Source organism: Equus przewalskii, chromosome 28 (assembly GCF_037783145.1).
Source record: "Equus przewalskii isolate Varuska chromosome 28, EquPr2, whole genome shotgun sequence".
NCBI lineage: Eukaryota > Metazoa > Chordata > Mammalia > Perissodactyla > Equidae > Equus > Equus przewalskii.
The window spans coordinates 2,804,748-2,828,778 of NC_091858.1; the positions used below are offsets into that span (position 1 = coordinate 2,804,748).

The 24,031-nt window shown below is 48.9% G+C and overlaps 2 protein-coding genes across 4 annotated transcripts in view; one reads left to right on the forward strand and one right to left on the reverse strand.

Moving 5' to 3' along the window:
- PLAT (plasminogen activator, tissue type) lies at positions 1–22,659 on the forward strand. Its single transcript, XM_008538077.2, has 14 exons — positions 1–260; positions 11,076–11,173; positions 12,146–12,194; positions 13,579–13,716; positions 14,108–14,218; positions 14,587–14,761; positions 15,426–15,517; positions 16,576–16,750; positions 17,280–17,365; positions 18,698–18,893; positions 19,003–19,139; positions 19,311–19,451; positions 20,305–20,471; positions 21,758–22,659. The coding sequence occupies exons 2-14, from the start codon at positions 11,099–11,101 to the stop codon at positions 21,914–21,916; spliced, it is 1,701 nt and encodes a 566-aa protein (XP_008536299.1). The 5' UTR covers positions 1–260; positions 11,076–11,098; the 3' UTR covers positions 21,917–22,659.
- The window catches only part of AP3M2 (adaptor related protein complex 3 subunit mu 2), a 45,086-nt gene continuing 24,990 nt past the window's right edge, over positions 3,936–24,031 (reverse strand). For all 3 annotated transcript variants that reach the window (XM_070598767.1, XM_070598766.1, XM_008538076.2), the window contains exon 9: positions 3,936–4,238. In XM_070598767.1, the coding sequence (XP_070454868.1) occupies positions 4,180–4,238 (59 nt within the window). In that variant the 3' untranslated portion in view covers positions 3,936–4,179. The remainder of the gene's footprint in view (positions 4,239–24,031) is intronic.

Here is a 24,031-nt window from a genome sequence, read left to right on the forward strand (position 1 = left end):
AGTGCTGTTTCCATCATGCACTTCCTCCCCCTCTTTATAAAAACAGGCCCGCCCCGGCTTGGCTCCTTCGTGGCCCTGTCCACTGGGCATCCTCCCGCTGCAGAGGAACCCGCCCACCCAGGGCCACCGACCCCACCCCCTGCCTTGAAATTTAAAGGAGGCCAGAGCTGTGCAGGGAGATTGGAGCTGAGGTCCTGCAAGAGCCCCGGGCTGCAGAGAAAGCCTCTCCGAAGGAAGGAAGGAAGGAAGGAAGGAGCGCGGTAGGTTGAATTCTGTACCTCTGTGTCCACACATCTCCTCTTCTCTCTCTTAAAAGTCTCCCCGGCAAACTGAGCCTGTAAAGAAATGCCTAAGTGAGGGACCGACTTTGTAATTCAGGCAAAAAGGGTAAACTGGAATCTGCGCCCAAAGGGAGATTTCTTCCTGAGTCTGCATTGAATGGGGAGAGGCTGAAGTGTTCTGGAGGGGTGGGGGTGGTGAGGGAGGAGAGAGACTAGGAGGCAGAAGAAATGTCTTGGAGAAGAAATCTCTCATGCAGAGTAAAGGGGAAAGTGAAAAGAATTATACAGAAATGCTCTCAATAGACAATGAAAGCATCTCGTGACTAACGGGCAAGAAATGAAAAAATCAGCTGCTTTCGGGACACACGGCTGTCAGGGCCGGAGAGCCCTTGGGGGTGTCTGGCTGCCTCTCTCCCCAAATGAGCCCCTTACGGGACTGAAGCTGGGGATGGGGCAGAGAGTGACTTACGTCCAGAGCATGATCCGCTGGGTTGGAAGTACTGGGAAAGAGAAGGAGGAGAATGCTGTAGAAAGGTCTTGGACCTCCCCCCATGCCCGGCATCTCCACTGGTCAGTTTTGTCCTCTGGCTTCTTGCCCAGCGTGAGGTCCTCTTTAAGGACTTTTCAATTACAGGGGAAACTGACATCAGTGTCTTTTATTCCTAAAGCTCTCTGCAGGAGGCATAGCGGGGCTCTCTAGATTTTCACTGTTATTATCTTTGTTTTCTTATCCTCACAGTGAGGGAGGGAGGCAGGAAGGGAAGGAGGAAAACATGCTGAGCTCCCAGGTAACTAATGACAAACTCAAGTGCAAAGACGCTTATTTGGTGGCCAAGTTGGAATAATAATGGTGGTCTCCTGCAGCTGATTGATGAGAGAAAAAATTATATGTGTGTGTGGGTAGATTTGCAATCCCATGAAGAAATTCTGCAAATCCAACTGTTAAGCTGAGTTCCCTCAAAGGGACTTTCTTGCAATTCTTGCCTGTGGGCAGGAAGACTCCTCCTGCAATCTAGACACTGACTTGTCCAGAATCAATATATGACGGTCAGCATGAGCTGCCAGGTGAGTGCTTCCTGTGAGAGCAGAGCCAGACGCTGGGCACCAGCAAGGGCGCCGTGAATATTGAAATAGAAATAGTCCCATCCCACTCATCAATTTATTCAACCTAAAATGTTCTCAGAGATGCCAGCCTCGAATCTCTGGATCTTGTCAAGAGCCAATAATAGCTACCCTCTGCCCAAATGGCTCAGTCTCTGTCCAGACTCCCCCAGATCATCAGTTTACTTTGTGAGACCTCGTATCAGTCTCACAGTGTCTGTGCTGCATCGCAGGCCTGGGACGGTTCATGCCACCAGGGCGTAGCTGAGAAGAGCAGTGAGACTGTTAGTGTGTGCTCATTGAGGCAAGATTCCCAGACTGGACTCGCCTTTTATTTCCCCAGGGCCTAAGAGTCGATGATCAGTGCATTTCAAACTATTGTAACAAGCAGCCCAGCCACGTCTAGTGACCATAACCTTGCAAGGCTTTCGGAAATGAGTGGCCAGGCCCACAGAGCATTGGGGGAAACTTACTGTGCAGGTGAGGCCTGTTACTTTTCCGCCAACAGGAGTTCTTCTGGTCACAGGGTTTTATAGCAGCTTAAGGGGCCCTTTGGCTAGGATCATCATTGGAAGGTGAAGTGCTGGCTTCAGGACTTCCAAAGCTTCCAGAGTGAACGCAGGTTATTTTGATCAGACAGCTGAAGTGGCAACATCGTTCATAGCAATGGATTGGACTTGGCTCCAGTCAAAATTCAAAATCCATGTGCTTATCTGAGACACTTAAGTGTCTGCTGGTAAGGAAAATTTTGAGTTTTTAGTTGAAATGTTCACTTTCACCTGGTTATTTGGCATGGCAGTCTCAGAATAAAATTTCTATTTTCTGTGAGTGATTTTCATCTGTTCTGATAAGATGGCTAGGTTGAACAAGTGACCAGAATATTCTGTTCATCCCTTCTTTGGGTCATTTGCTTCGCATGGAGAAAAATTCTGTCCATAGTTTTCAGGCTCTACACCTCATCCTACTTAACCAGCTTATATAACCATGCGTTGGGTCTCAAATCAAACCGGATAGAAAAGTGAGGATGAGTTAGCCTCACAGAAAGGTAGAGCGAGAGAATCTTAGAGATCATCCTCCCTGGTCCAACCCCAAGTCCAGCCATGTGGTCTTCTGATACTGGCTTAGTTGTCTACTTACATATAAGGACAGCACATTTTCTTCGTGATGTTTTGTACATCTTATATTCCACTATCCTGCCTGGGAAATAGACTTCCGTAGAAAGGGACAGAGGGACGGATAAACCTCGTGATCACCTGGAAAATAAGACCTATCACAGAAGGGAAAATGAACCAGGCACACACAGGCATTTCATAAATGGTTTTTGAAGGGATGACTCAGGCAAGTCCTGATGCTGATGATGATTACCTGGGAAATGCTAACCAGTCGTTCCTCCTATAGAACTAATACAACTGAGGGTCCTTAGCGGCTGCCCAGCACCATCTGTGCCAATGGCCATGAACCAGAGGTGACTCTTGGCCAATAGGCCCAGCCGAGGTGCCCAGGATGGCTATGTGATGCTCTTGACACATAGCACCAGTGGCTTGAAGAGCTTTGTTTGGGAATTGACCTGCAAGACCTGCTTCTACCTGGAGCCTCTGAAGTGACCACTTCAAGGTCAGGCTGAACCCAGGCACTGGGAAACTTTTGTATTACGAGCCTTTTCTGTTTATTATATAGTCACAAATATCCCATTAACTTACAACTAGGCATTAGGGAATTCACACTGAACTTCTCCCCAAAGGCCCCTACATCTTTAGAACTCTTGGGCTTTCCAAGCCACACTTCCTCCTGGGAATACCCTTGAAGAAGAAGCCTGCGCTCTGTGAATCATACTCCTTTGCCTGAAGAAAGTGTTTTTGCCCAAGAGTAAGCTGCTTGCTGCTGTTACCCTGGGCCCCAAATGGTGGGTCCATCTTGGGGATATGCTCTGTCAGGAACACCCCTTCATTGCCTGGCTAACTCCCACTTTTGTTTAATAAACAGCTTATATAGTATCCATTCCAGAAAGCCAAGCTTGACTGCCCCCCACCTCAACAAGAGGGAGAGAGATCCCCTTCCCCCACCTTCTGGCAGGACCGGTTCTTCCTCTGCACGCCCCCCTTCCGTCCCCAGTGCTGCTCACACTGTGCTGTCATTGTCTAGTTTCTTGTCTGTCCTCTTCCCAAACTATGAGGTTTTGAAGATAGAACATATGTCTCTTTATACAACGGAACCTGTCCCTGGTGCACGGTTGGTGCTCAATAAATGTCTGATGTTGTGAATACATAGAGTGAGTGAATCATCACCTGGGAATCCAGGAAGGGAGGACATTGGACTGAGCAGGGGCTGAGGGTGGAGGTGGATGGGAGGGGATCTGACAGGCCTGGGAGGATTGCCCCCAGGGAGGTTCCCAAGCCCCTTGGTTAGAGATCTTTGCAGGAGCAGTTTGATGTCAGCTGAGTTTCTTGAAGGTAGGCGACAGGGGTCTCCACGGAGAAGCTGAACCCAGTAACCTATTACGAATAACCTAAAAGAGAGACTACCAGTCGCCTTGATCTCTGCCAGCTATTGACATTTTGGCATGTTCACAGAAAAGAGAAACTTGCTTTATTTTGCCTCATTGTAGCAAGAGGCGGTGTCTGCCCCCCCCCCCCCCTCCCCGGGCTGCAGAGAGAAAGGGAAGGTGGGTTTGTTTTTCTGGGAAGCTCCTGTTTCCTCATTTCTCCTGTGAAAGGTCTCTGGTTTTCAAACATCCTGTGGTCTGCATCAGATGGGCCTTATCAGTCATGAGGGCCTATCTTCCAGTTGGTCCCGGCAGCTAATTCCAACTTCCTTGGAGAGTCCAGAATAGCCCTGGCTTGTGTGGTGTAAATAGGCCTGGGAAAGGCAAATAAAAAAACAGATTAAAAGTAGGATGAAAGACACCACCTCATATTCAGGAAATAATGGCTCCTGTTAATACTGATCTGTGCACATAGATGAAGGGCATGAACTTGTACGTCAGTTGTAAAGGCCTGGGTTATAGGTTACCATGAGATGTCCAGGTGATCTGGGAACTGTATGGTAATAACACTTGAACATGATGAGGACCCCATAGAGCTTGGCATCCCTTCTGCTGTGGAAACTTCTAGTTATTGTTCCAGGGAGAAGCTGCAAACTTTTGTGCTCCCATTTCTGAAGGACGCGCATGACTGTGAGTACGGTTAACCCTACTGTGCACCAGCCATGGCATAGGGCCTTTACCTGCCTGTTTCTTCTCCATTTGCCGTAACGACTCAGCAAGGCGGAAATGATTAGCCAAGAGAAAAACCAGGAAACCACGCAGCCTGTAAGTGGGAGTGGGAGTTTGAAGCTGAGGCTCCACAGGCCATGCTCCTTGCATTGCAACATGCTGCTCCTCTCAAGTAGCAGCTCTGAGCACATTGAAAACCTCATAATCCAGCATCAGGACACCGTAAGGAAGAGTGGAAAGAATGTTGGGTTTTCAGTAGAAGAACTGGGGATCTGGGGTTTGAATCCTGACACCACCTTAGAAGGTGTGTCACCTTAGGGCCAAAGGCCCTTAGACTTCTATGAAGTTCAATTCTCTCATCTGTAAAAACAAGATAGTAATATCGCCTTAAATGATTCTGTGCATTCCTGGTAAGCAGTAAGTACTCAAATACCTGTTGAGTAAGTGGCATTAATCCACACACATTTCTCAGAAATATGCTATCATGTCTCTTCCACGTGAGCCCAGTAAAATGTGGACAAATTCATGTAATAATACAATGAAAGCTTCCGACCATTTTTTCCTGATTCAAGTGTGTTGAGATCTCCAGGTAGACTGAAGAATTATCGCGTATTGAATTACCTCATAGTGATGTTTACTCCAGGGAGTGGAAGGAACGAGAGGAACTAGCCTCATTCTTAACAAGACGCTTGTAGATTAACATTAGATTACAGGGTTTCGGGATTCAGACTTGGGGCTTAACATTTTGTTGTACTGACTAAAGGGCTTAGCTTTTGCCAGCTGAAGCTTGTTTTTTCTTCACAAGGATGTAAGTTTATTAGGAAAGAATTTCATTTGTTTTTATCGCAGGAGGAGGCAGGATGATGATAGGATGCAGGATGGACTTCTGTTTTCCTAGACCCATAACCCACACTGCCTTAGTTCCTCCGAATAACCAGGATTACCTGGCAGAGGGTGGAGAGTTGAGGAGATGACACTGCTCAGTGTAGATCTTCCTGAGTAGCCAGGTTCATGTCATATAACTTAGGTGCAGCTCAGATGCCTCTATTTTGCAGGTGCTTTGGGGAGCATTCTGCCCTGAGTAATTGAGTGGAGTTGGGGCTGGGGGGTGGGGGGAGTGGGAGGTGCGTTGCCAGGAGAGGATTCTATTCACTTAATTGGAATTGATCAAATTAGATAAGAAACAGACTCTTCCTCTCCTGTCCCTTCGTTATAAAGAGATCTGTTCAAGAAGAGAGAAAATGAGGTTTGGCATATAGAAAATCACCTTTTTGAGAAGTTAAAAATTGCTTATATGATGGCAGGTTTTTTTTTTTTAAAGATTGGCACCTGAGCTAACAACTGTTGCCAATCTTCTTTTTTTTCTTTCTGCTTTATTTCCCCAAATCCCCCCCCCCACCCCGCCCCACCCCCGTAATTGCATATCTTAGCTGCAGGTTCTTCTGGTTGTGTATGGCAGTTTTTGAAAATGGTTTTTATTCTGAGAGCAGGGCCTCTATAAAAAGCAGGACCTGCCTAAATGGGGCCAGAGCTGCCAGGCTAACGGCTCCTGTCCTGAGCTCTGCCTCTGGCCCATGAAAAGGGGAGCTTTTCTGGGAGCTCATCACCCTTTCCAAGGCATGGTTCTTCCTCCCATCTCACCTCATCTCTTGTCCTGACCCTAGTGACATGCCTTTGCCATTCCAATGAGTTCTGACCGTTTCTTTTCTAATTTGTTGGTATCCATTCTGGGCCATGGTGGTTGGGGGTAGAGGGAGGGTGGTTGTTTTAAAGCCATGAGTCATTTTAGGGTATTTGTATTCCTGGAGCCTGACTCTCACTTACTCAGATTTCCAAAGCAGCTTTGCAAAGCAAGAGTAACCCAAGAATCTCCTTTACCAAAGACTCAGGTAGCAGACCTTGCACACTGTGTAAAAGTTGATAATAGTATCAATTTACTTTTGTTTTTCCCTTGAATTTCCATCCTCCTCCAGCTTGCTCATGTTTCTGACATTTTTTGCTGGCAAGAATGGAAACTACAAGTGCTTGAGTTCTGTAGCGTCTGGGGCGATTGCACTGTATGTAGCTAGACTCAGAGAACTTGATTGATTGATTGATTGACTGCATTTGTACAGTTTCGTTATTGCAAATCACTTTACAGCACGTGGGGGAGTATTTACATAAAAGTGCCTCTACCCGCTCACTAGGGTTTCACAGTTTACACAGCACGTGCGCATTCACTGTGTATCATTTGTTCTCACAACAATGAAAATCACAGAATGGTACCCTGGAGGAAAGCTTGAGAGTCCAGCCTGCTTGATTTTGCATCCCTGGGAGCAGATTTTACATCTCAAAATATGGAAGGGCTGCGCGTTAATTGTTGTGCAGCCATTTTAATCTGTGAGCGAGTGTGTCAGTCCCTTTCCTGAAAGCAGGTTTTTCTGGGGAAGATGGAGAGGGCAGGAAAGTGGAGGGAAAGGTCATGCAAAGGGAAGTGGAAAGACACTGAGGACAACACTTCACCTCCTGTCCCAGGTCTGTCCTTGAGCTGTCCTGCTGCCATTCCAACAGCTTCACCCAGTCTGCACGCAAACAACTGTTAACTGGTGCCCATCAGTCAGCATCCCCCGTGTTACCACTGCAGAAATGAACGCTGAGTTTCTGGCTGGCGTGATCATTGATTTCTTGGCCACAATGGCACGCATCCTTGGCTCTAGAGTAATCCCCTCCCTGGTTACCAGACTATTGTTCCATTTTTTTCCCTAGAGCAGACATCATCCACGGTTGTTCAGAGGGCCAGTGAACTGAGCCACTCTGTTGCTGCAGCCAGCAGGACCCAACACGGTTTCCAGGCAGCAAGGTCAGAGATGCTCTGGAAGCCCAGGAGGCTGCCGAATGCAGACCTGCAGGCTGGGTCCCACACAAGGATGCCTGATGTCCTTGAAATCCAGGCCACGCTTTATTTGCCAAGCCATGTGTGCTATTTTTTCTAATTTGCACCGATTCTTTGTCAACTTGCTAGACTTTGTGTCTGTTGAACTCCACCCACCAGAGAGGGTGCCTTTTGCAAATCTGCAAAAATCAACTTTGTGTGCTAGGGTTGGCCTGCCAGGGCTGGAGCCTTGAGACCTTGGGGACCTCAGGCCTCTTGGCCATTCCACTGCTGCTCTCACACACTGATGCTCTCAGGGATTCAGGGACTCCAGTTTAACTAAAGTGAGACAGCCTCATGGATTTCTTTTTCCTTCCCTCTTTTCCTTCCTTGCTCCCTTTCTTCCTTGCTCCCTTTCTTCGTTCCTTCTTTCCTTCCTTCCTCTTGCTTCCTTGTTTTTTTAGTTCTTTGATTCTGGGAAACCATTAAACACAGCAAAAGGAAGAGAACATAGAAAAAAAATTACAAGTCTCTGTATTTATAAAATGAGCGTCCAAAGGATTTCTTACACTTATTCTTCAAATCTCACATCCCACCCTGGCCCCATTATGAGCACCTGGTGCTTCTCCCTTGGGTGGGAGCCTGTGGTCCACGAGGTGGAAGTCTGTTCGGCCTGGCCCCCCGGATTCCTGGCATTCACTCTGCTCTTTGTCCAGGGGCTGCCCCCAGCCCTCCACACCCACCTCTCTAACAAAGGCAAAACAAGGACACATTTTCCCTCCCTCTCCTTTCTCCCTTGTCTTCACTCTGCTGGCGGTGACTCATTTCTTTGTCATCCTCTCACCCGTTGGGCCTGTCCGGCTGCTCTCATTGCCTCTGTGCAGCGGGGAGGGAGCCGGCGCCTTGTGTGAGAGACTCTCCGGCAGTGGCTCAGCTCAAGCCCCAGGAGGGCCAGCAGAGGTGGAGGAGGACAAGGACTGATAGAGGCGAGACCGTCTCACTGTCCCGGGAGGAGACAAAGCCATGCCCCTTTCCCCCAGTGCTGATTCCCTAGTGGCAAAGGGTTTAACACGATGCAGCTGCTGGAGACTTTACACGCGTCCCCAAGGCTCACTCCTCCCCAGCTGTCCAGGGAATGCAAATGTGTTAATACTTCACTTCTCACTTTGCAATTTTCCACTATCTAGAATTGTGTTCCATTTAGGCGGACCTGGAGTTCTTGATATAAAACAGCACCTTGGCGGGCATCCAGAGAAAAGCCAAAAGCATCCCCTGGGCCTGGGGGAGCGAGTGTGTGGAAAGGGCCGGCCGCTTACTTCCTCGCCTGGCTGCTGCTTCATTCACTCACTCCTTCATTGTCTTATGCAGAATTTCTTCATAAAGTCCTCAGAGTTTAGAGCTCCCCCCAGCCTCAAGGCCTGAGATAACAAAGGGTGGGACAATCTATAAATACAGGAAAAAGGATTAACGTCAGAAAGAAAGCGGAGAACACATTTAAGAAGATCTATTTTCAAAGGTTATAAGTAATGGGATAAAATTAAGAAGGAACATTTGAGAGGGATTTTGGGAAATTTTGAGAAAGGGGAAATTTGAGGAAAGCTTAGAAAGAAAATCTGGAACAATTCCCTGTGATAGGAAGATTCCAGGCTGTGCTCCTGTGTTGGATGGCCTCAACTTGCTACTTCTTTCTTCTGGAAGTGGTCAGGAGTGACAAGCTTCCCCCTAGGAGTGAGGAAGGGCCCCCACCCTGCCCAGGAAGGGGCCTTGGGCACACCAAATTAGAACAAAGGGCCAGATCCTGCGCTTCTTTCTCACGATGGGCCGGGCAGGCAGGGGAGGCTCCCTCACCCCGGCTCCCTTTCCCTCCCGTCACCAGCAGCCCCAGCAGAATCTGTGCAGCGTACAGTTTCCCACCCCCACCCCCTATATTTTTATCCTTGCTCTGAAGGGAGCTCGGGGCCGTGGGAGGGGAAGGGCACTTCAGCAGGGGAGTTGTTTGTGAAGAAACAAAGAAGGAGCCAGAGCCGCAGCCAGGCCAGGATGGAAGTTCTGGAAGCCTCTGAACCAGCAGGGCCCTTCAGATCCTTGGGAAGAGGGGGAGGGGTGGGACCTGAAGTTGTTGTGACTGAAGGGAAATGAGTCAAGGGAAGAAATGCCCAGATTTAATTCTCGTGAACGCAGGAGTGAGTGGGCCTGCCAGACCACAAAATAACACCCTGACCAACCAACCTACTTTGGGCTGCTGAGGGCAAGACCGCTGGGAAAAGGCACATGGAAACCAGGAATTCTGGGTCCAGGAAGATCTGAGTCTAATGGCCCAAGACCAGATGCCTCCACTCCTCGCTGCGAATCTGCACCAAGCAGGGCCTGTCTATAAAAAGGAGGCAGCCGGTCCGAGGGGGAGGGGGCAGCAGGCGCGCTGGAGTCTTTCCTTTGTTGGACGAGGTGGCCTGGAAGTTGTCAGTGGAAGAGCTGGGGCAATCTGAGGTCGGCTGGCTCTGTGATGTGCCGGCAATAAGATCCCTACGGTGTCCTCAGAAAAAGTTAGACAGGGGACATTGCTGTGGCTCCATCTAGCCAACCCCAGGACAGGAATTTACTTCCAGAGAAACCAAGCCAACTCACTGTGGTCCCCGGCTGCAGCGAAGGCCAGAGATGGGCTCACCCCTCAGCCCATAGATGTCTCTGGGCAAAACCATCTTCCAGCAACCTGTGTCCGTCAGTGGATGAACGGGTCAACAAAATGTGGTCTATACAGACAGTGGAATATTATTCAGCCTTAAAAAAGAAGGAAATTCTGACACACGCTACAACATGGATAAACTTTGAGGGGATTATGCTCAGTGAAATAAGCCAGTCACAAAAGGACAAATGCTGTGTGACTCCACTTCTAGGAGGTAGCTCGAGTCATCAAACTCACAGAGACAGAAAGTAGAAGGGCGGGTGCCAGGGCTGGGGAGCTGTGGTTTGATGGGCGTGTAGTCAAAGTTTGGGAGGACGAAAGTTTGGAGATGGAGGGCAGTGATGGCTGCAGAACCGTGTGAATGTTCTTAATGCCACTGAGCTGTACACTGAAAAATGGTTAAGATGGTAAATTTTATGCTATGTGTATTTTACCATAATAAAATATACATACAGGTGCCGGCCCAGTGGCGCAGCGGTTAAGTTCGCATGTTTAGCTTCGGAGGCCCAGGGTTCGCTGGTTTGGATCCTGGGTGCAGACATGGCACTACTTGGCAAGCCATGCTGTGGTAGGCGTCCCACATATAAAGTAGAGGAAGATGGGCACGGATGTTAGCTCAGGGCCAGTCTTCCTTAGCAAAAAGAGGAGGATTTAATCCTAAAAAAAAAAAAGGAAGATTGGCAACAGTTGTTAGCCCAGGTGCCAATCTTTAAAAAAAAAAAAAAAGAGGAGGATTGACCACAGATATTAGCTCAAGGCTAATCTTCCTCAAAAAAAAAAAATACATTCGATAAAAAACAAATGTCTTCTAGGTCCTTGTCGTGGCATTTCCTGCTGTGGGAGCTGATGCTGGAGGCCCCACCGTGATAAAGTTGCAGGTTCTTCAACTTTCTCGTACTCTTTAATCTCTCAGGTCACACAACTAAGCTTTTTTCCTCTCTTCTCTAGAATTTAAGGGACGCTCTGAAGAAATGAAGAACAAAATGAAGAGGGAGCTGCTGTGTGTGCTGCTGCTTTGTGGAGCACTCTTCATTTTGCCCAGCCAGGTAGGCGTGCAGTCCCCCTGTGTGTGCCCTGCCCCTCAAGGCTGTGCCACTTCTAGATGCTCCTCAGTATAACCAGGTCCCAAGGGGGGGATGGTGTCGAGTGGAGGGGCAAAGGGACAGAGGGCCAGAGCCACCAAACACACGTATCAACCCTTTTTTTTTGAGTAAGATTAGCCCTAAGCTAACGTTTGCCACCAATCTTCCTCCTTTTGTGCTGAGGAAGACTGGCCCTGAGCTAGCATCCATGCCCATCTTCCTGTACTTTATATCTGGCATGCCTGCCACAGCATGGCTTGCCAAGTGGTGCATACGTCCACACCTGGGATCCAAACCGGCGAACCCCGGGCCACCAAAGTGGAACATGCGAACTTAACTGCTGTGCCACCGGGCCAGCCCCTCTGGGGTATTTTTAAAGAATGTGTTTGAATTAACCCATAAAGTATTTATAAAAGACAAGGCAAGTGCTGTGAGCCGTCAATGCAGGCAAGCTGCCCTCATGCTGCTTACTGTCTAGTTGGGACGGAAGCCACACAATACACGTGGTCTCTGAAAATGCCCTGCAACAAAGGGAAGAAATGGACATTCTGCCGAGGGCCAGTTACTGGAGAGGGACTCTCTGGAGAGGTGGCATCTGATCGGCGGGTTGATGGATAGTCTTCTGCTTTGGCCACCTTTATTCTTTTTTTTTTTTCAAAAGATTTTATTTTTCCTTTTTCTCCCCAAGTCCCCCCGGCACATAGTTGCCTATTTTAGTCGTGAGTCCTTCTAGTTGTGGCATGTGGGATGCTGCCTCAGCATGGCCCAATGAGCGGTGCCATGTCCGTGCCCAGGATCCGAACCAGGGAAACCCTGGGCTGCTGAAGCAGAGCGCGCGAACTTAACCACTCGGCCACGGGGCTGGCCCCTGGCCACCTTTCTTCTTAAGACACCCAGCATGCGCTGATCCTTCCTCCATCCCTGGTTTCTTTGCAGGAAACGCACACACACACGCTATTCAGAAGAGGAGCCAGATCTTACAGAGGTAAGATGAAATGGATGGCCGGAGGCTGGAGGCAGGCTCAGGGCATGGGGGCTCAGGGTGCCTCAGGCTGTCAGGGGATTTATCTTCTCCCCACGACCTGCAAACTTAAGCTGGATGAGGGTGAAATTTGCAGGGTGATTCTGTAAAGATGCCTGAGTCGCCCTTTCATCACTCACTCACCATTGCCCCAGGTAGCTGAAGCCAGCGAGCTGGGTTCTGAGGACAGGAACGGAGTCGGGCTGTCAGGGAGACCACAAGCTCAGTGGCCCAAAGTCCTGTTACAGGGATGAGAAACAGAGCCTGGGGAGATGCTGTGACTCGCCCGAGGCCGCAGTGCTGCCAGCCACAGCTGTCCTGCTCCTCTGGGGTCTTTCCCTGGGCAGTGATTCCATCCCTCTGGAGTCCGCTCGGCATCTTTGCTAACTAACATCTCTGCACCTCTGTCTCTTTTGGTTGGTAGAGTGGGGATAACGGGCACCTCCCATAAGTGGTGTGAGAAGACGCTCTGTATAAGACTGTCCAGAGCGACTCTAGAAATCTGAGGAACACGCCTGCTAGGATTCCAAGAGTAAAAATTCTAACAGCTGGATTGTCTTGACTCTGATTTCAAGAAGTCCAGGCCCAGCCACAGGTCCAAAACTACCACCTAGGGCCTCATCTCCTTCGTGACCCAGTGCCTTTGGGTCTGGGAGTCTTTGCAACTCCCTTTGAAACTGGAAGCTTCCCCAGCAAGTCACACCTTAACTCTGAGTGCCCTCGCTGTGGGACAGCACAGCGTTTCCTACGGGGTCTCCTGGCTCCAACAGACCCTCAAAAGAAACAACAGCGTTATCTACAATGAGCACAGGTTGCTTCTTTAAATAATTAAAAGTTAAAGAGTTTTTAAGGTGGCATTCTGGTTTGCAGAGAGAGAAAGGGAAAGAATGTTAATGGAAGTACTTCCACTATTTTCATTACACCACAAGCACTAAGGGAAGCGGCACATTTTCTGCATGGACTAAAATGTCAGTTTTCTTTGTTTGGGGCCAGAAATGCATTATTTCAGTGTGGTGATACTCACGTGGATCAAAAACTCTGGTAGGCAGTTATATACATGTGTATATTTTTGATGAATCAAAATGAAAAATTAGAGTATTACTCAATAAATGTATTTTGATAGATAAATTATTTCAAAACAAAGACCCATCAGAGGACAAACAATAACAAGGATCTTTGGTGACAAAGTATTAGGCATTTGTTGTCTTCCAGCTGAGAGCAAGAAAGGACTAAAGGCTGGGTTACACCGAGAGGGAGGGAGGGCTTGTCTGAGAAGGACGGTGGGGTGGCTGGGGGGTCAGTTTCGGTGAGATGCGCCCTAAAGAGGGCAGCCTGTCTTTTGTTACAGTGACCTGCAGGGATGAAAAAACACAGATGACCTACCGGCAACACGAGTCGTGGCTGCGCCCCATGCTCAGGGGCAACCGGGTTGAATACTGCTGGTGCGACAGTGGCCGGCCGCAGTGCCACTCGGTGCCCGTCAAAGGTACGCACGACTCCAGCCCAGGCTTTGGGCTTCACCACAGTCCCATGGGCCATACCCTGTCACTCACGGTCCCCCACTGTTCAAATCTTCACATGCAGATTCCCTCCCTTCTGCCTGAGGTGGGGGGGGGGGGGAGGTACCAGCAAAAAAGGAGCGAGGCTGTGTGACCTCAGGCAGACACCTTCAGCTGCCGAGCCTCAGTTTCCTCCTGTGAAATGAGGATAATCATAGTGCAGATTTCATGGTTTGCTGGGAGGATTTGATGAGTTAATTTTCGGAAACTGCTTAGAATAGCGCCCGACGTGTGGAGAGCACTCTTAAAACTTTATCTCCTGTTATTCTTGGAGCTACTTGGAAAGTAATTAGCGGTTTCCTTGTTTACACTGGACAGGTTGCAGCGAACCACGGTGCTTCAATGGGGGGACGTGTTGGCAGGCTCTGTATTTCTCAGATTTTGTCTGCCAGTGCCCTGAAGGATTTGTTGGGAAACGCTGTGAAATAGGTGAGTGGTGGGGGGTGGTGTGAGAGGAACTGAAACCCCAATTATCAAATCCACCCAGAAAGGAAAGGAAGTGTATGGTGACAGGGGCACGTGTCGGGTGGACACAGGGAAGGGTCATCCAGGGGTTGGTTAGGAACCAAAGTGCCTGGCCCAGTGGGCAGAGCCTTGGGGGTGACTCTGGAGTCTGGCTCTGCCACCAGTCTGCTGGGTGACCCCAGCCCCCGCACTGACCTCTGGCGCTCCAGTCGTTTCAGCAGCCAGCTGCTCATTGGTTTGGGGTGATGACAGAGTGGATGGGAAACCCCTTTGAAAAACTAAATGAAAGGGGGATTCATATGTGAGGTGTCATGTGTCTTGCTTTCAATCAGATGCCAGTGCCACATGCTACGAGGACCAGGGTGTCACCTATAGGGGCACGTGGAGCACAGCAGAGAGTGGGTCCGAGTGTGTCAACTGGAACAGCAGTGTACTGGCCCTGAAGCCCTACAATGGGTGGAGGCCAGATGCCATCAGGCTGGGCCTTGGGAACCACAATTACTGCAGGTGAGAGGGCCTTCTCCTGACTGCTGAGGTTTTTCTCATGAGAAGCTGTTACAGTGGAGAAAAGACCTGTATCAGATCTGTCAGGGATCTCCAGAGAAAGAGAAACAAGAGGATATATGTACACACATAGCGGTTTATTTTAGGAATTAGCTCATATGATTGTGGGGGCTACAGGGAGCCCAGCAAGCTGGAAACTCAGACAAGAGTTGATGTTGCAGTCTCAAGGCAGAACATCTTCTCAGCTTCTGCTCTGAAGGCCATTTACTGATTGCACGAGGCCCACCCACGTTATCAAGGACAGTCTCCTTTACTAACGTGGACTAATTGTAGACGTTAGCTACATCTGCACAGTCCCTTCACAACAACACCCAGGCTGGTGTCTGATTAAATAACTGGGCGCTATAGCCTAGCCAAGTTAACACATAAAACTAACCATCACAGTCCACCCCTTGTCCCCTTGGCACCCATACACATCTCCTTAAACCCTACTTCATCTCCAGATGAAGACAATAACTGGGTCCCACTGCCACCGAATGTGGTACAAGTATCCTGGGTACAACCCAGGGTGCACTAATTCGCCCCAGAAGAGGATGCAAAGGCCTTGGGGCTGAGAGGGAGTCTTCGCTTTTAACCTCCCCTGGCCCGCCCTGGCTGACTTTTCCAGAAACCCAGACCAAGACTCGAAGCCCTGGTGCTACGTCTTCAAGGCGGGGAAGTACAGCTCCGAGCCGTGCAGCACACCCAGCTGCTCCAAGGGTGAGTGCGGCCTCCCCACCCTCCCCTGTGGGGATGGGGCGAAGAGGCGGGAGGACGGTGCTGACAGTCTTTCTACGGCTGTGGAGACGAAGGAGCAGGCTGGTAGCTCGTCATTTTGGTTCCAGAAGGAAGAAAGTCAGGAGATTCAGGTCCTCTCCCGGGCTTGGCCTCTAACTGGCTTGAGCTAACCTCTTTACCCCTGAGCCTCAGTTTCCTCACCTACAGAGGAGAAGATGGGGCTGCATCTGTGCTTTCCAGTCCTTCTGAAGATGGATGGAGATTCTCCCTTTGTGACTGATGGGCCTATGTCTCAATCTCTCTCTCCCTTTAAAGACTTTTAATGTGAGAAAATTTCCCAGATTTAAAAAATTCTAAGTTACAAAAAAGTACTACGAGGGGCCAGCCTGGTTGCGTAGTGGTGAAGTTTGCGTAGTCCACTTCGGCAGCCCAGGATTTGCAGGTTCGAATCCTGGGCGTGGGCCTACACACCACTCATCAAGCCAGGCTGTGGCAGCACCCCACACAGAAGGACTAGAGGGACCTACAACTGGGATATACAACTATGTACTGGGACTTTGGGGAGGAAAAAAAGTGCTATGAATTCAGTGGTGCTTTCAAAATAGTTGTTATTTATTACAATAGTGTGAAAAACATGTTTTAAAGTTCTAAGTATACGTGTACAAAAATACCGTGCAATCGACCTCCAGGTAATGCTGATCTATCTGTGAATTTGAGGACTGTTTACAGTCGCTCTAAAGCATCCTCCCCATCCCCCAGGATCCGGTCCAGGTTAGGACTCCCTGGTCTAGATGATCTTAGAGATCCATCCAGTTGACGGAAGTTGGCGCTCCAGATGAAAGCCATTTGCCATGCCCATATAAAAGCACTTGAAGAGGGAAAGGGGAGGTTAGGATGGGACCACACCCTTCTCCCAGGTGGACTGGCTGCCTTCGACTTGTCAGGCCAGCAGCTCCACTTCAGGCCCTGCTGCAAACCTCAACTTGCCTACTTTAGCATTTAATCAGTTTTGTTTCAGTTTGAGATTTCTTTTGTTCCAGAAAAAAATGGGGACTGCTACACTGGAAGAGGATTGGCATACCGCGGCACCCACAGCCTCACCACGTCTGGTTCCTCCTGCCTCCAGTGGAATTCCATGACCCTGATAGGCAAGGTTTATACAGCGTGGATGACCAACGCCCAGGCACTGGGCCTGGGCAAGCACAATTACTGCCGGTACGGAGCACAGGGTCTCTAAGAGGTTCATGTCTGGGCAGAAGGCAGGATTAGGGCGTGGGGTGGGAGAAGAATTGATGCCTAAAGTTATATGTAGGACCCACTGGGTTGGAAAGAATCGTGGATATCATCCAGTCCAACTTATGCATTTGCTAGAATAACACCTATTATGAAAAGCAAAGTCCACCACTTTTTCAACCCAAATCCCAAGTTAGAGGTGCTGTCCCATGGCCACTTAGTCCTCGTCTGCTGCACTCTCACGTGGCATTTTTATTCCAACAAATCCTAAGAGTTTCCTCACATCACAGCTCACAGTTCCTCCCAACATGCCCGTGAGATGAGAATGTTATGTTGCTCATAGAAAAGCGAAGTTGAAGTTGTTTTCCGATGGTGAGGTCTGTGCAGAGCCAAGTCGAGGACTCAGGGTCCTCCCGCCCTGCTCAGTGTATTTGCCTTTAGTTCGCTGAGTCTCCTCCCGCTCTTACATGGCTCGTGATGTGATTGAAAACCTTAAACTCCTTTCATCTAGGAATCCAGATGGGGATGCCAAGCCTTGGTGCCATGTGCTGAAGGACCGCAAGTTGACGTGGGAATACTGTGACATACCCCAGTGCTGTAAGGGCTGGCCCTTGGCCACCTCTCTTTTACCTAGCCTCACTTCTTGACCATTTCCTCTGCCACTTCCTGTGTCTTCATAGCTGTCTGCTTCAGATTGTGTTGCTGCCAGATTTTCAGGAAGGCCAGGCCTTGGTGGGGAGGGGGCTTCAATTACTGAATGGATGGGATGACAACACTTTTGGGCAGGTATCCACCTCCCATCCCATGCACGAGGGTGTTGGGGAGGGGAAAAAAGAAAGACGAGAACACACCGAGTTCCCTTACAGTTCAGTAGGCTGTAAACTTTTCTCTCTAGCTGACTTTATTAATGATGGTGATGACAGTAGTGGTGACTGTGAGGAGGAGGGTAGTTCAAATGTGTGGCTCCCTAGATAACAAAGGGCTCTCCCAGCCTCCCCCAGCAGTGTGGCGAGAGGTCATCTCCCTCTCTCCAGTTTACCGACTAGGAAACGATCTCTCAGAAGTCACGGGTCCTGCCCAAGCTTGCTGAGCTCTGAGAGGTAGAGGTGGGAGCCCCACATCCTCTCACTCTAAGACTTGTACTTCTGTGAACTCCCCCACCTTTCTCACAGAACCCTGTTAACACAGGGGAACTGGGTTAGTGACGGGGGTGGGAGACAGAGAGAAAATTCCAGTTGGCACATTTGCTAAAAAAATAAAACTTTAGTTTGGAAATTATCTGAGAATAGATTATTATTACTCAGTTCCTGTGAACACACAGATCAGCCAGAATGTTCCTCTGGCTGGAACAGAGTCTAACTGAGCAGGTGAGACACAAGCTACCAGCTAACTCACAGCCCAGGTCCTCAGAGAGCCACATCAGAAGCTCGCTCAAGAGCCCAGTGGGCTGGGACTGTTAGGCAAGCTTCATGAGGAAGTAGACTTCAGCCGGGCCTTGAAGGCTGGGAAGGAAGGAGAGGTGGAAAAGAAATGGGGTAGACATTCCCCGGGATGAGGTTGCAATGCTTCATTATTTCTTAAGCCAGGAGGCAGCTGCGGGAAAAAACTAGAGGTAATGAAGCATAGCAGATCCCCAGTTTGGGAGTTAGAGAGATCTAGACTAATCCAGGTGCCATGGTGACCTCGGGCGGGAATTTCACAGCCTCTCTGAAGTCCAGCACTGTGAGGGTTAAAGATAATGTGGATACAGTGGTTGGCACACACTGTGTACTCAACAAAGGAAAGCTGTGGTTTTCATGACCATGGGACTGAGAAGTGCAATAGCCTGCAGAAACTTGGGGTTTCAAGAGAAGAAGCCCAGATGGCGCTCAAGGACTTCACCTCAGGCCCACAGGTCTCATCTCCCTTCTCTGTCTTTTCTTCCCCCAGCCACCTGTGGCCTGAGACAGTACACGCAGCCTCAGTTTCGCATTAAAGGAGGACTCTACGCGGACATTGCCTCTCATCCGTGGCAGGCCGCCATCTTTGCCAAGAACAGGAAGACACCAGGAGAGAGGTTTTTGTGTGGGGGAATACTGATCAGTTCTTGCTGGCTCCTGTCTGCTGCCCACTGCTTCCAGGAGAGGTAGGGACCTAGAAGACCCTGGAGGTTGTCCTACTCCAAGGCCTTGAAACCAGGCCATTGGAGGAAACCTCACAGCAGGAAGAGCACGCTAAGTCCATTTCTCCACTAGGTTTCCTCCCCATCACCTTAAGGTGGTCTTGGGCAGAACATACCGATTGGTCCCTGGAGAGGAGGAGCAGAAGTTTGAAGTAGAAAAGTACATCGTCCATCAGGAATTTGATGATGACACTTACGACAATGACATTGGTAAGTTGTCATTATTCTCCCTGCTCCAGCTCAAACTCTAGATCGCACAACACTCACCCACACGAGTGCCGCTCCTCCTTGCAAACCCTCGCCCTCCCCTTCATCGTCCTGCCCTGAGATCCGAAGCAGCCCTTCATACTGGGCTTTTCCCTCCCTCCCTCCCCTTCCCAGCACTGCTGCAGCTGAAGTCGGATTCCATGCAGTGTGCCCAGGAGAGCGACACTGTCCGCACCGTCTGCCTCCCTGAAGCCGACCTGCAGCTGCCCGACTGGACGGAATGTGAGCTGTCTGGCTACGGCAAGCACGAGGCGAGTAAGTGGAAGGCAGTTTCAGCCCGTCCTGACAGTGCAGGACAGCAGGGGTGCAGTTGCTGACCAGACAGCAAGACGTGGTCTCGAGAGTGGTTCTAGCCCGTCCAGACCCTGTTGCTGTGTAACTGTAGGCATTGTCCGCCCTCCCTGCCTCACAGGGTCACTGTGCAGGTCAAGGAGGGTCTCAGTAGTACAAGTGCTTTGAAGAGCTTGAGATTTCAAGAAGGTTCCGATAAGAAGTGGAGTATGGTAATTAAGGGTGTGGGTTCTTGGACTCAGTAGCCGTGTAGACCTGTGTTCAAATGCTAGCTCTGCACCTTGCCAGCAGTGTGACCCTGGACATGGCTTTTTACACTGCTCCAAGCCCCAGTTCTCACTGGTAAGAGAGGGATCGAACCAGCCACCTCATTAGATTATGAGGGTTAAATGAGATTAAACCAGTGGTTCTCAACTGGGGTGATTTTGCCCCCAGAACACTTTTGGCAATGTCTGGAGGCATTTTTGATTGTTAAAACTCAGGAAGGAGGTTTATACTGGCATTAAAGAGAAGCCAAGGGTGTTGTCAAACATCCACAATGCACAGGACAGCCCCTCCGCGCACCCCGCCCCCCAAGAATTATCTGGTCTAAAATGTCAATAGTGCTGCTATTGAGAAACTCTGGGTTGAATCGATAAAATTGCTGGTTTTGTAAGTCAAAACAATAAAATATTTGCAATTCCATAGGATTCAACCTAATATGTGTAGAAGCTTGATAAATGTGAGCTATTATTGGAAAATTTGGCTTTCTCCTTCCAGAACATTTACAAAGAACTTTCCCTAAAGCCATCAAGTCATCTTCCCTCCTCTGTTTCAGCCTCTCCTTTCTATTCTGAGCGGCTGAAGGAGGCGCACGTCAGACTGTACCCGGCCAGCCGCTGCACGTCGCAGTACTTGTCTAACAGGACCATCACGGACAACATGCTGTGTGCTGGGGACACACGGACTGGAGGGAACCAGGCGAACCTGCATGACGCCTGCCAGGTAAACACGAGCACCTCTCCATCCTGAGTGCTCCGGAGACTGAGAACAAGTTAGAGCCAGAATGGAGGGTTCCATCTCAGTGAGGCGCTGGGAATTCTAGACGAGGGCCTCAGAGAATAAAGCAATTGGAGAAAGATCAAAGTTACCCAAAGTTAAGAAATCTAAACTGCAGGAAATTTCCCCAGTGTCTACACAGGAAACTCCACCTGTTCAAGATTTCCTGTAAGCCCAGGCAATTAATTGACTATTGAAGTGATAGATAAATCAACACGAATTAAGAAATTCTTGACTTGTGTCAGTGCTGGTGAATTGGAGTCTGCTTTGTAGAAGGGGAGGAGGACCAGCAATTTACTGGGAAGTAGGAGAGGGGGGATTTGTGAGAAATAAGTTTCAAAAATGCACATTCCACCCCAAGACCCTGGGAAAGCAAACCATTTTAGGCTGTGTTGGCATCCTTCTCAGAGTTATCTGATAAGTATCTAAGTATCCTTATCAGTCCTTCTGTTTCATGATAGCAAGACAATGCTATCCAATCTGCAGTAGGAGGACCTAAATACAGCCCAGGCCTGTTGACGAGACATTTTCGTGCCTATGTGTGCCAGCCTCTCCACTGAGGGGCTGGGGCGAGGGGCCTTATGGAAGAAGGCAGGCCAGGATCTTGCCTGAAGCCTTTGTGGACTGTCTTCTGGAAGGTGATCCTACCAGCATTTCCCCCCTGGGTTCCTTGACAACCTTTGGCCTCTTTTGAATCGTTTCTTCAGAAACCTCAGCTGTACCACCCAGCTCAACAGTCATAAAAAGGTTGTTTGCAAAGTGGAACCATGATGTAGCTGCAAGTTTTAAGTTAAAACAAAAACAAAAAATTGTTTTGACTCAGTAAGACAATAACAGCCAACAATCACCAAGAGTTTTACTAAGTGTCATACATCGCTCTCCCATCATTTCAAGCTTTCTCCCAACTAATTCCCATCAGCATCTCATAAGGTAGATAGTCTTGTCTCTATTTTACAGATAAGAATATCAAAGCACAGTTAGCCTAAGGTCACACAGCTACCAAGTGGGGGATTAAAACCAGGGTTGAGCCCTGAAATGTCTAAGCAGGTATCTCAGTTCCACTTTACAATGTAGATAGAATCTAATTCTCTCAAGGATCAAGATCATTGAGAGCAAATTTTCCCTCTCTGAAGCAAGCACTTTGAAGAATACAGTATTAACGCTGCAATGATTAACTCTGACCCTCCCCCCGAGTCTGCATTTTTGGCAAACTAACCGGTTCTCTTTTGCAGGGTGACTCAGGAGGCCCCTTGGTGTGTATGCAGGACAACCACATGACTTTGGTTGGCATCATCAGTTGGGGCCTTGGCTGTGGGAGGAAAGATGTTCCGGGTGTATACACCAAGGTCACTAATTACCTAGCCTGGATTCAAGACAACATGCAGCCATGACCAAGAACAGCCCATTCCCTGAAATCACAGGAGACCCTACTTCTTCCACTTCAGAAGGCACCCCACGGCGGTGCTTCCTTACCCAGATTTCTCCATGAGCCATCACACAGGACAAGTGAGGGGAGAACTGGCAGAAGAGAAAGGATATATTTTCATGGGTACTTCCCCATTTGGAAGTTTTCAGGGATTCAGGTCTGATTTCAGAATGTATTCTGTCAGACCAGAACACAGATCAAGGCCAGCCCCTCCTGGATACCACCATCTAGGGCAGAAGAGAGGTAGACAAGCCCAGCCTCCAATCTGTCAACGTGAGCAGCTTTGAAATGGGACCACAAAGATGCAAGTGTGTCTTAATAGGAACAAGTGACCTGGTCCTTCGGGGAAGGATTGCATTAGAAATAGAATGTCTGTTTATAGGCCCAAGGAAGCCCAACGGGGGCCTCCTAAGAAGGGATGGGCTGGCTGGCCAGACCGTGTTCCTTAAAGCCATCCTTGCAATCGTTTGGCTTTCCCCTTTCTCCACCTTACAGCTCTTGGAAAGGAATCCTTTGTGTACAGTATAAATCTTTTCTCTTTACAGACTTTATAACAGAACAGGAGACTTGTATCATTTTCCTAACTGATAAACTAGGCTTTAGCATATTTATATCAATCCATCTTAGTTTTTATTTTTTGTTGCCACAATCCTGTATTATACTGTACTGAAATAATAAACTCAGATGTATTTTTCACACATTTCCCAACCCGGAGTGGAACAGTTGTGTTACGTATGTAGTATCCCACAGCTTGTTTGTTCACGTTTCTCATGTTCGCAGTTTTAAATCCTTTGAAATGTTTCCTTTTGTTCACTCACCATACATGGAATACTTGCTGCATACAAGGCAATGTGGTAGGTGCTCTGGACAGTAAACAAGGGGAAGGAAGGAGCTCTTGGTTTGACAGGAACATAAGGTATGAGAGAAATAACAAGGTAGAATGGAGATGGACTACAAAATGGCAAGAGAAACTCTTACTGGCATTCACTTGCAGGAGGGATTAGGGACTCAACAAAAAAATAGGATTAGGCAGGGCTTTCAAAAACGGGGCGAGATTGGGACTGGTGGAGAGGCGTGGGAAAGGCATTCTGGAGACAAGGAATATCACGGCATGAAAATATGAAGGTCCGGAGAGCAAAAAAGGCAGCGGGAGCGTGGGAAGGAATTGAGCAGTACAATTCACCTGCAGTGAAGCTCCTGAAGAACACAGGGAGCAATTGAGATTACGGGGACTTGGAATGCCAGACTGAGTTTGGACTTAATTCTGCAGGCAACTGGGAGCCAGTGAGGATTGTGCTTACAGGAAGTGATGAACTGAGCATGTCTTAGGGAAAGTAACCAAGGGATGGTGGGAGAGCAGATTAGCTAAGGAGACTGCCTGGCAGAACCACAGTAGTACAAAGGAGAAAGGAGGGGTGAGAGCTGCCTCGGCATGCCCTTGCTAACATAGCAACACCCCAATGCTTGGTTCCGACTAGAAGCTAGTATTTGGGCCATTTTTTCCCCATTCTATTTTGCTTTCCTATTCATCTGAAAGAATTAACTCCCAGACCAGTCCATACAAGTATGTTACTTAAGTAATGCTGCTTTCTGCTTCCCTTAGACTACTTTCTTAACTACTCCTGAGATGCAGCCCATATTCCTGGCTGCCGCCTGAGTTTTATCATCACTGACAGCCCAGACCCAAGAACAGATCTGATGATGCAATGCTTACTGTTGAGTATGTGCTGATGGTTTCTAGGAGAGGAGAAGAGGTGGTCGTAGTTGGCGCTCTCTCTCTCTCAAGAGAGGTTGTCCGAACTGCTCAGTTTAGAGGTTCTTAGAAGAGCAGTAGTTTCAACTCACAAAAGACAGACTCTTAAAGCCCAAGAGCTGGATTCAGGCGAAGAAAACCAGCTCCCCTGAGATGCTGAGGTCTCCGGGCCAGTTAACCAAATGCAGATCACAGAAACTTCAGCCACAGATTCCTTGACGCCAGACTGCTCACTTACACGTCCCTGTGCAAGTGGCAGACAGATGTGCGTCTCAGTGTTTCAGAGAAATGTCACTCGAGGAGAGCAATAAGCAAGACACCCAGCTA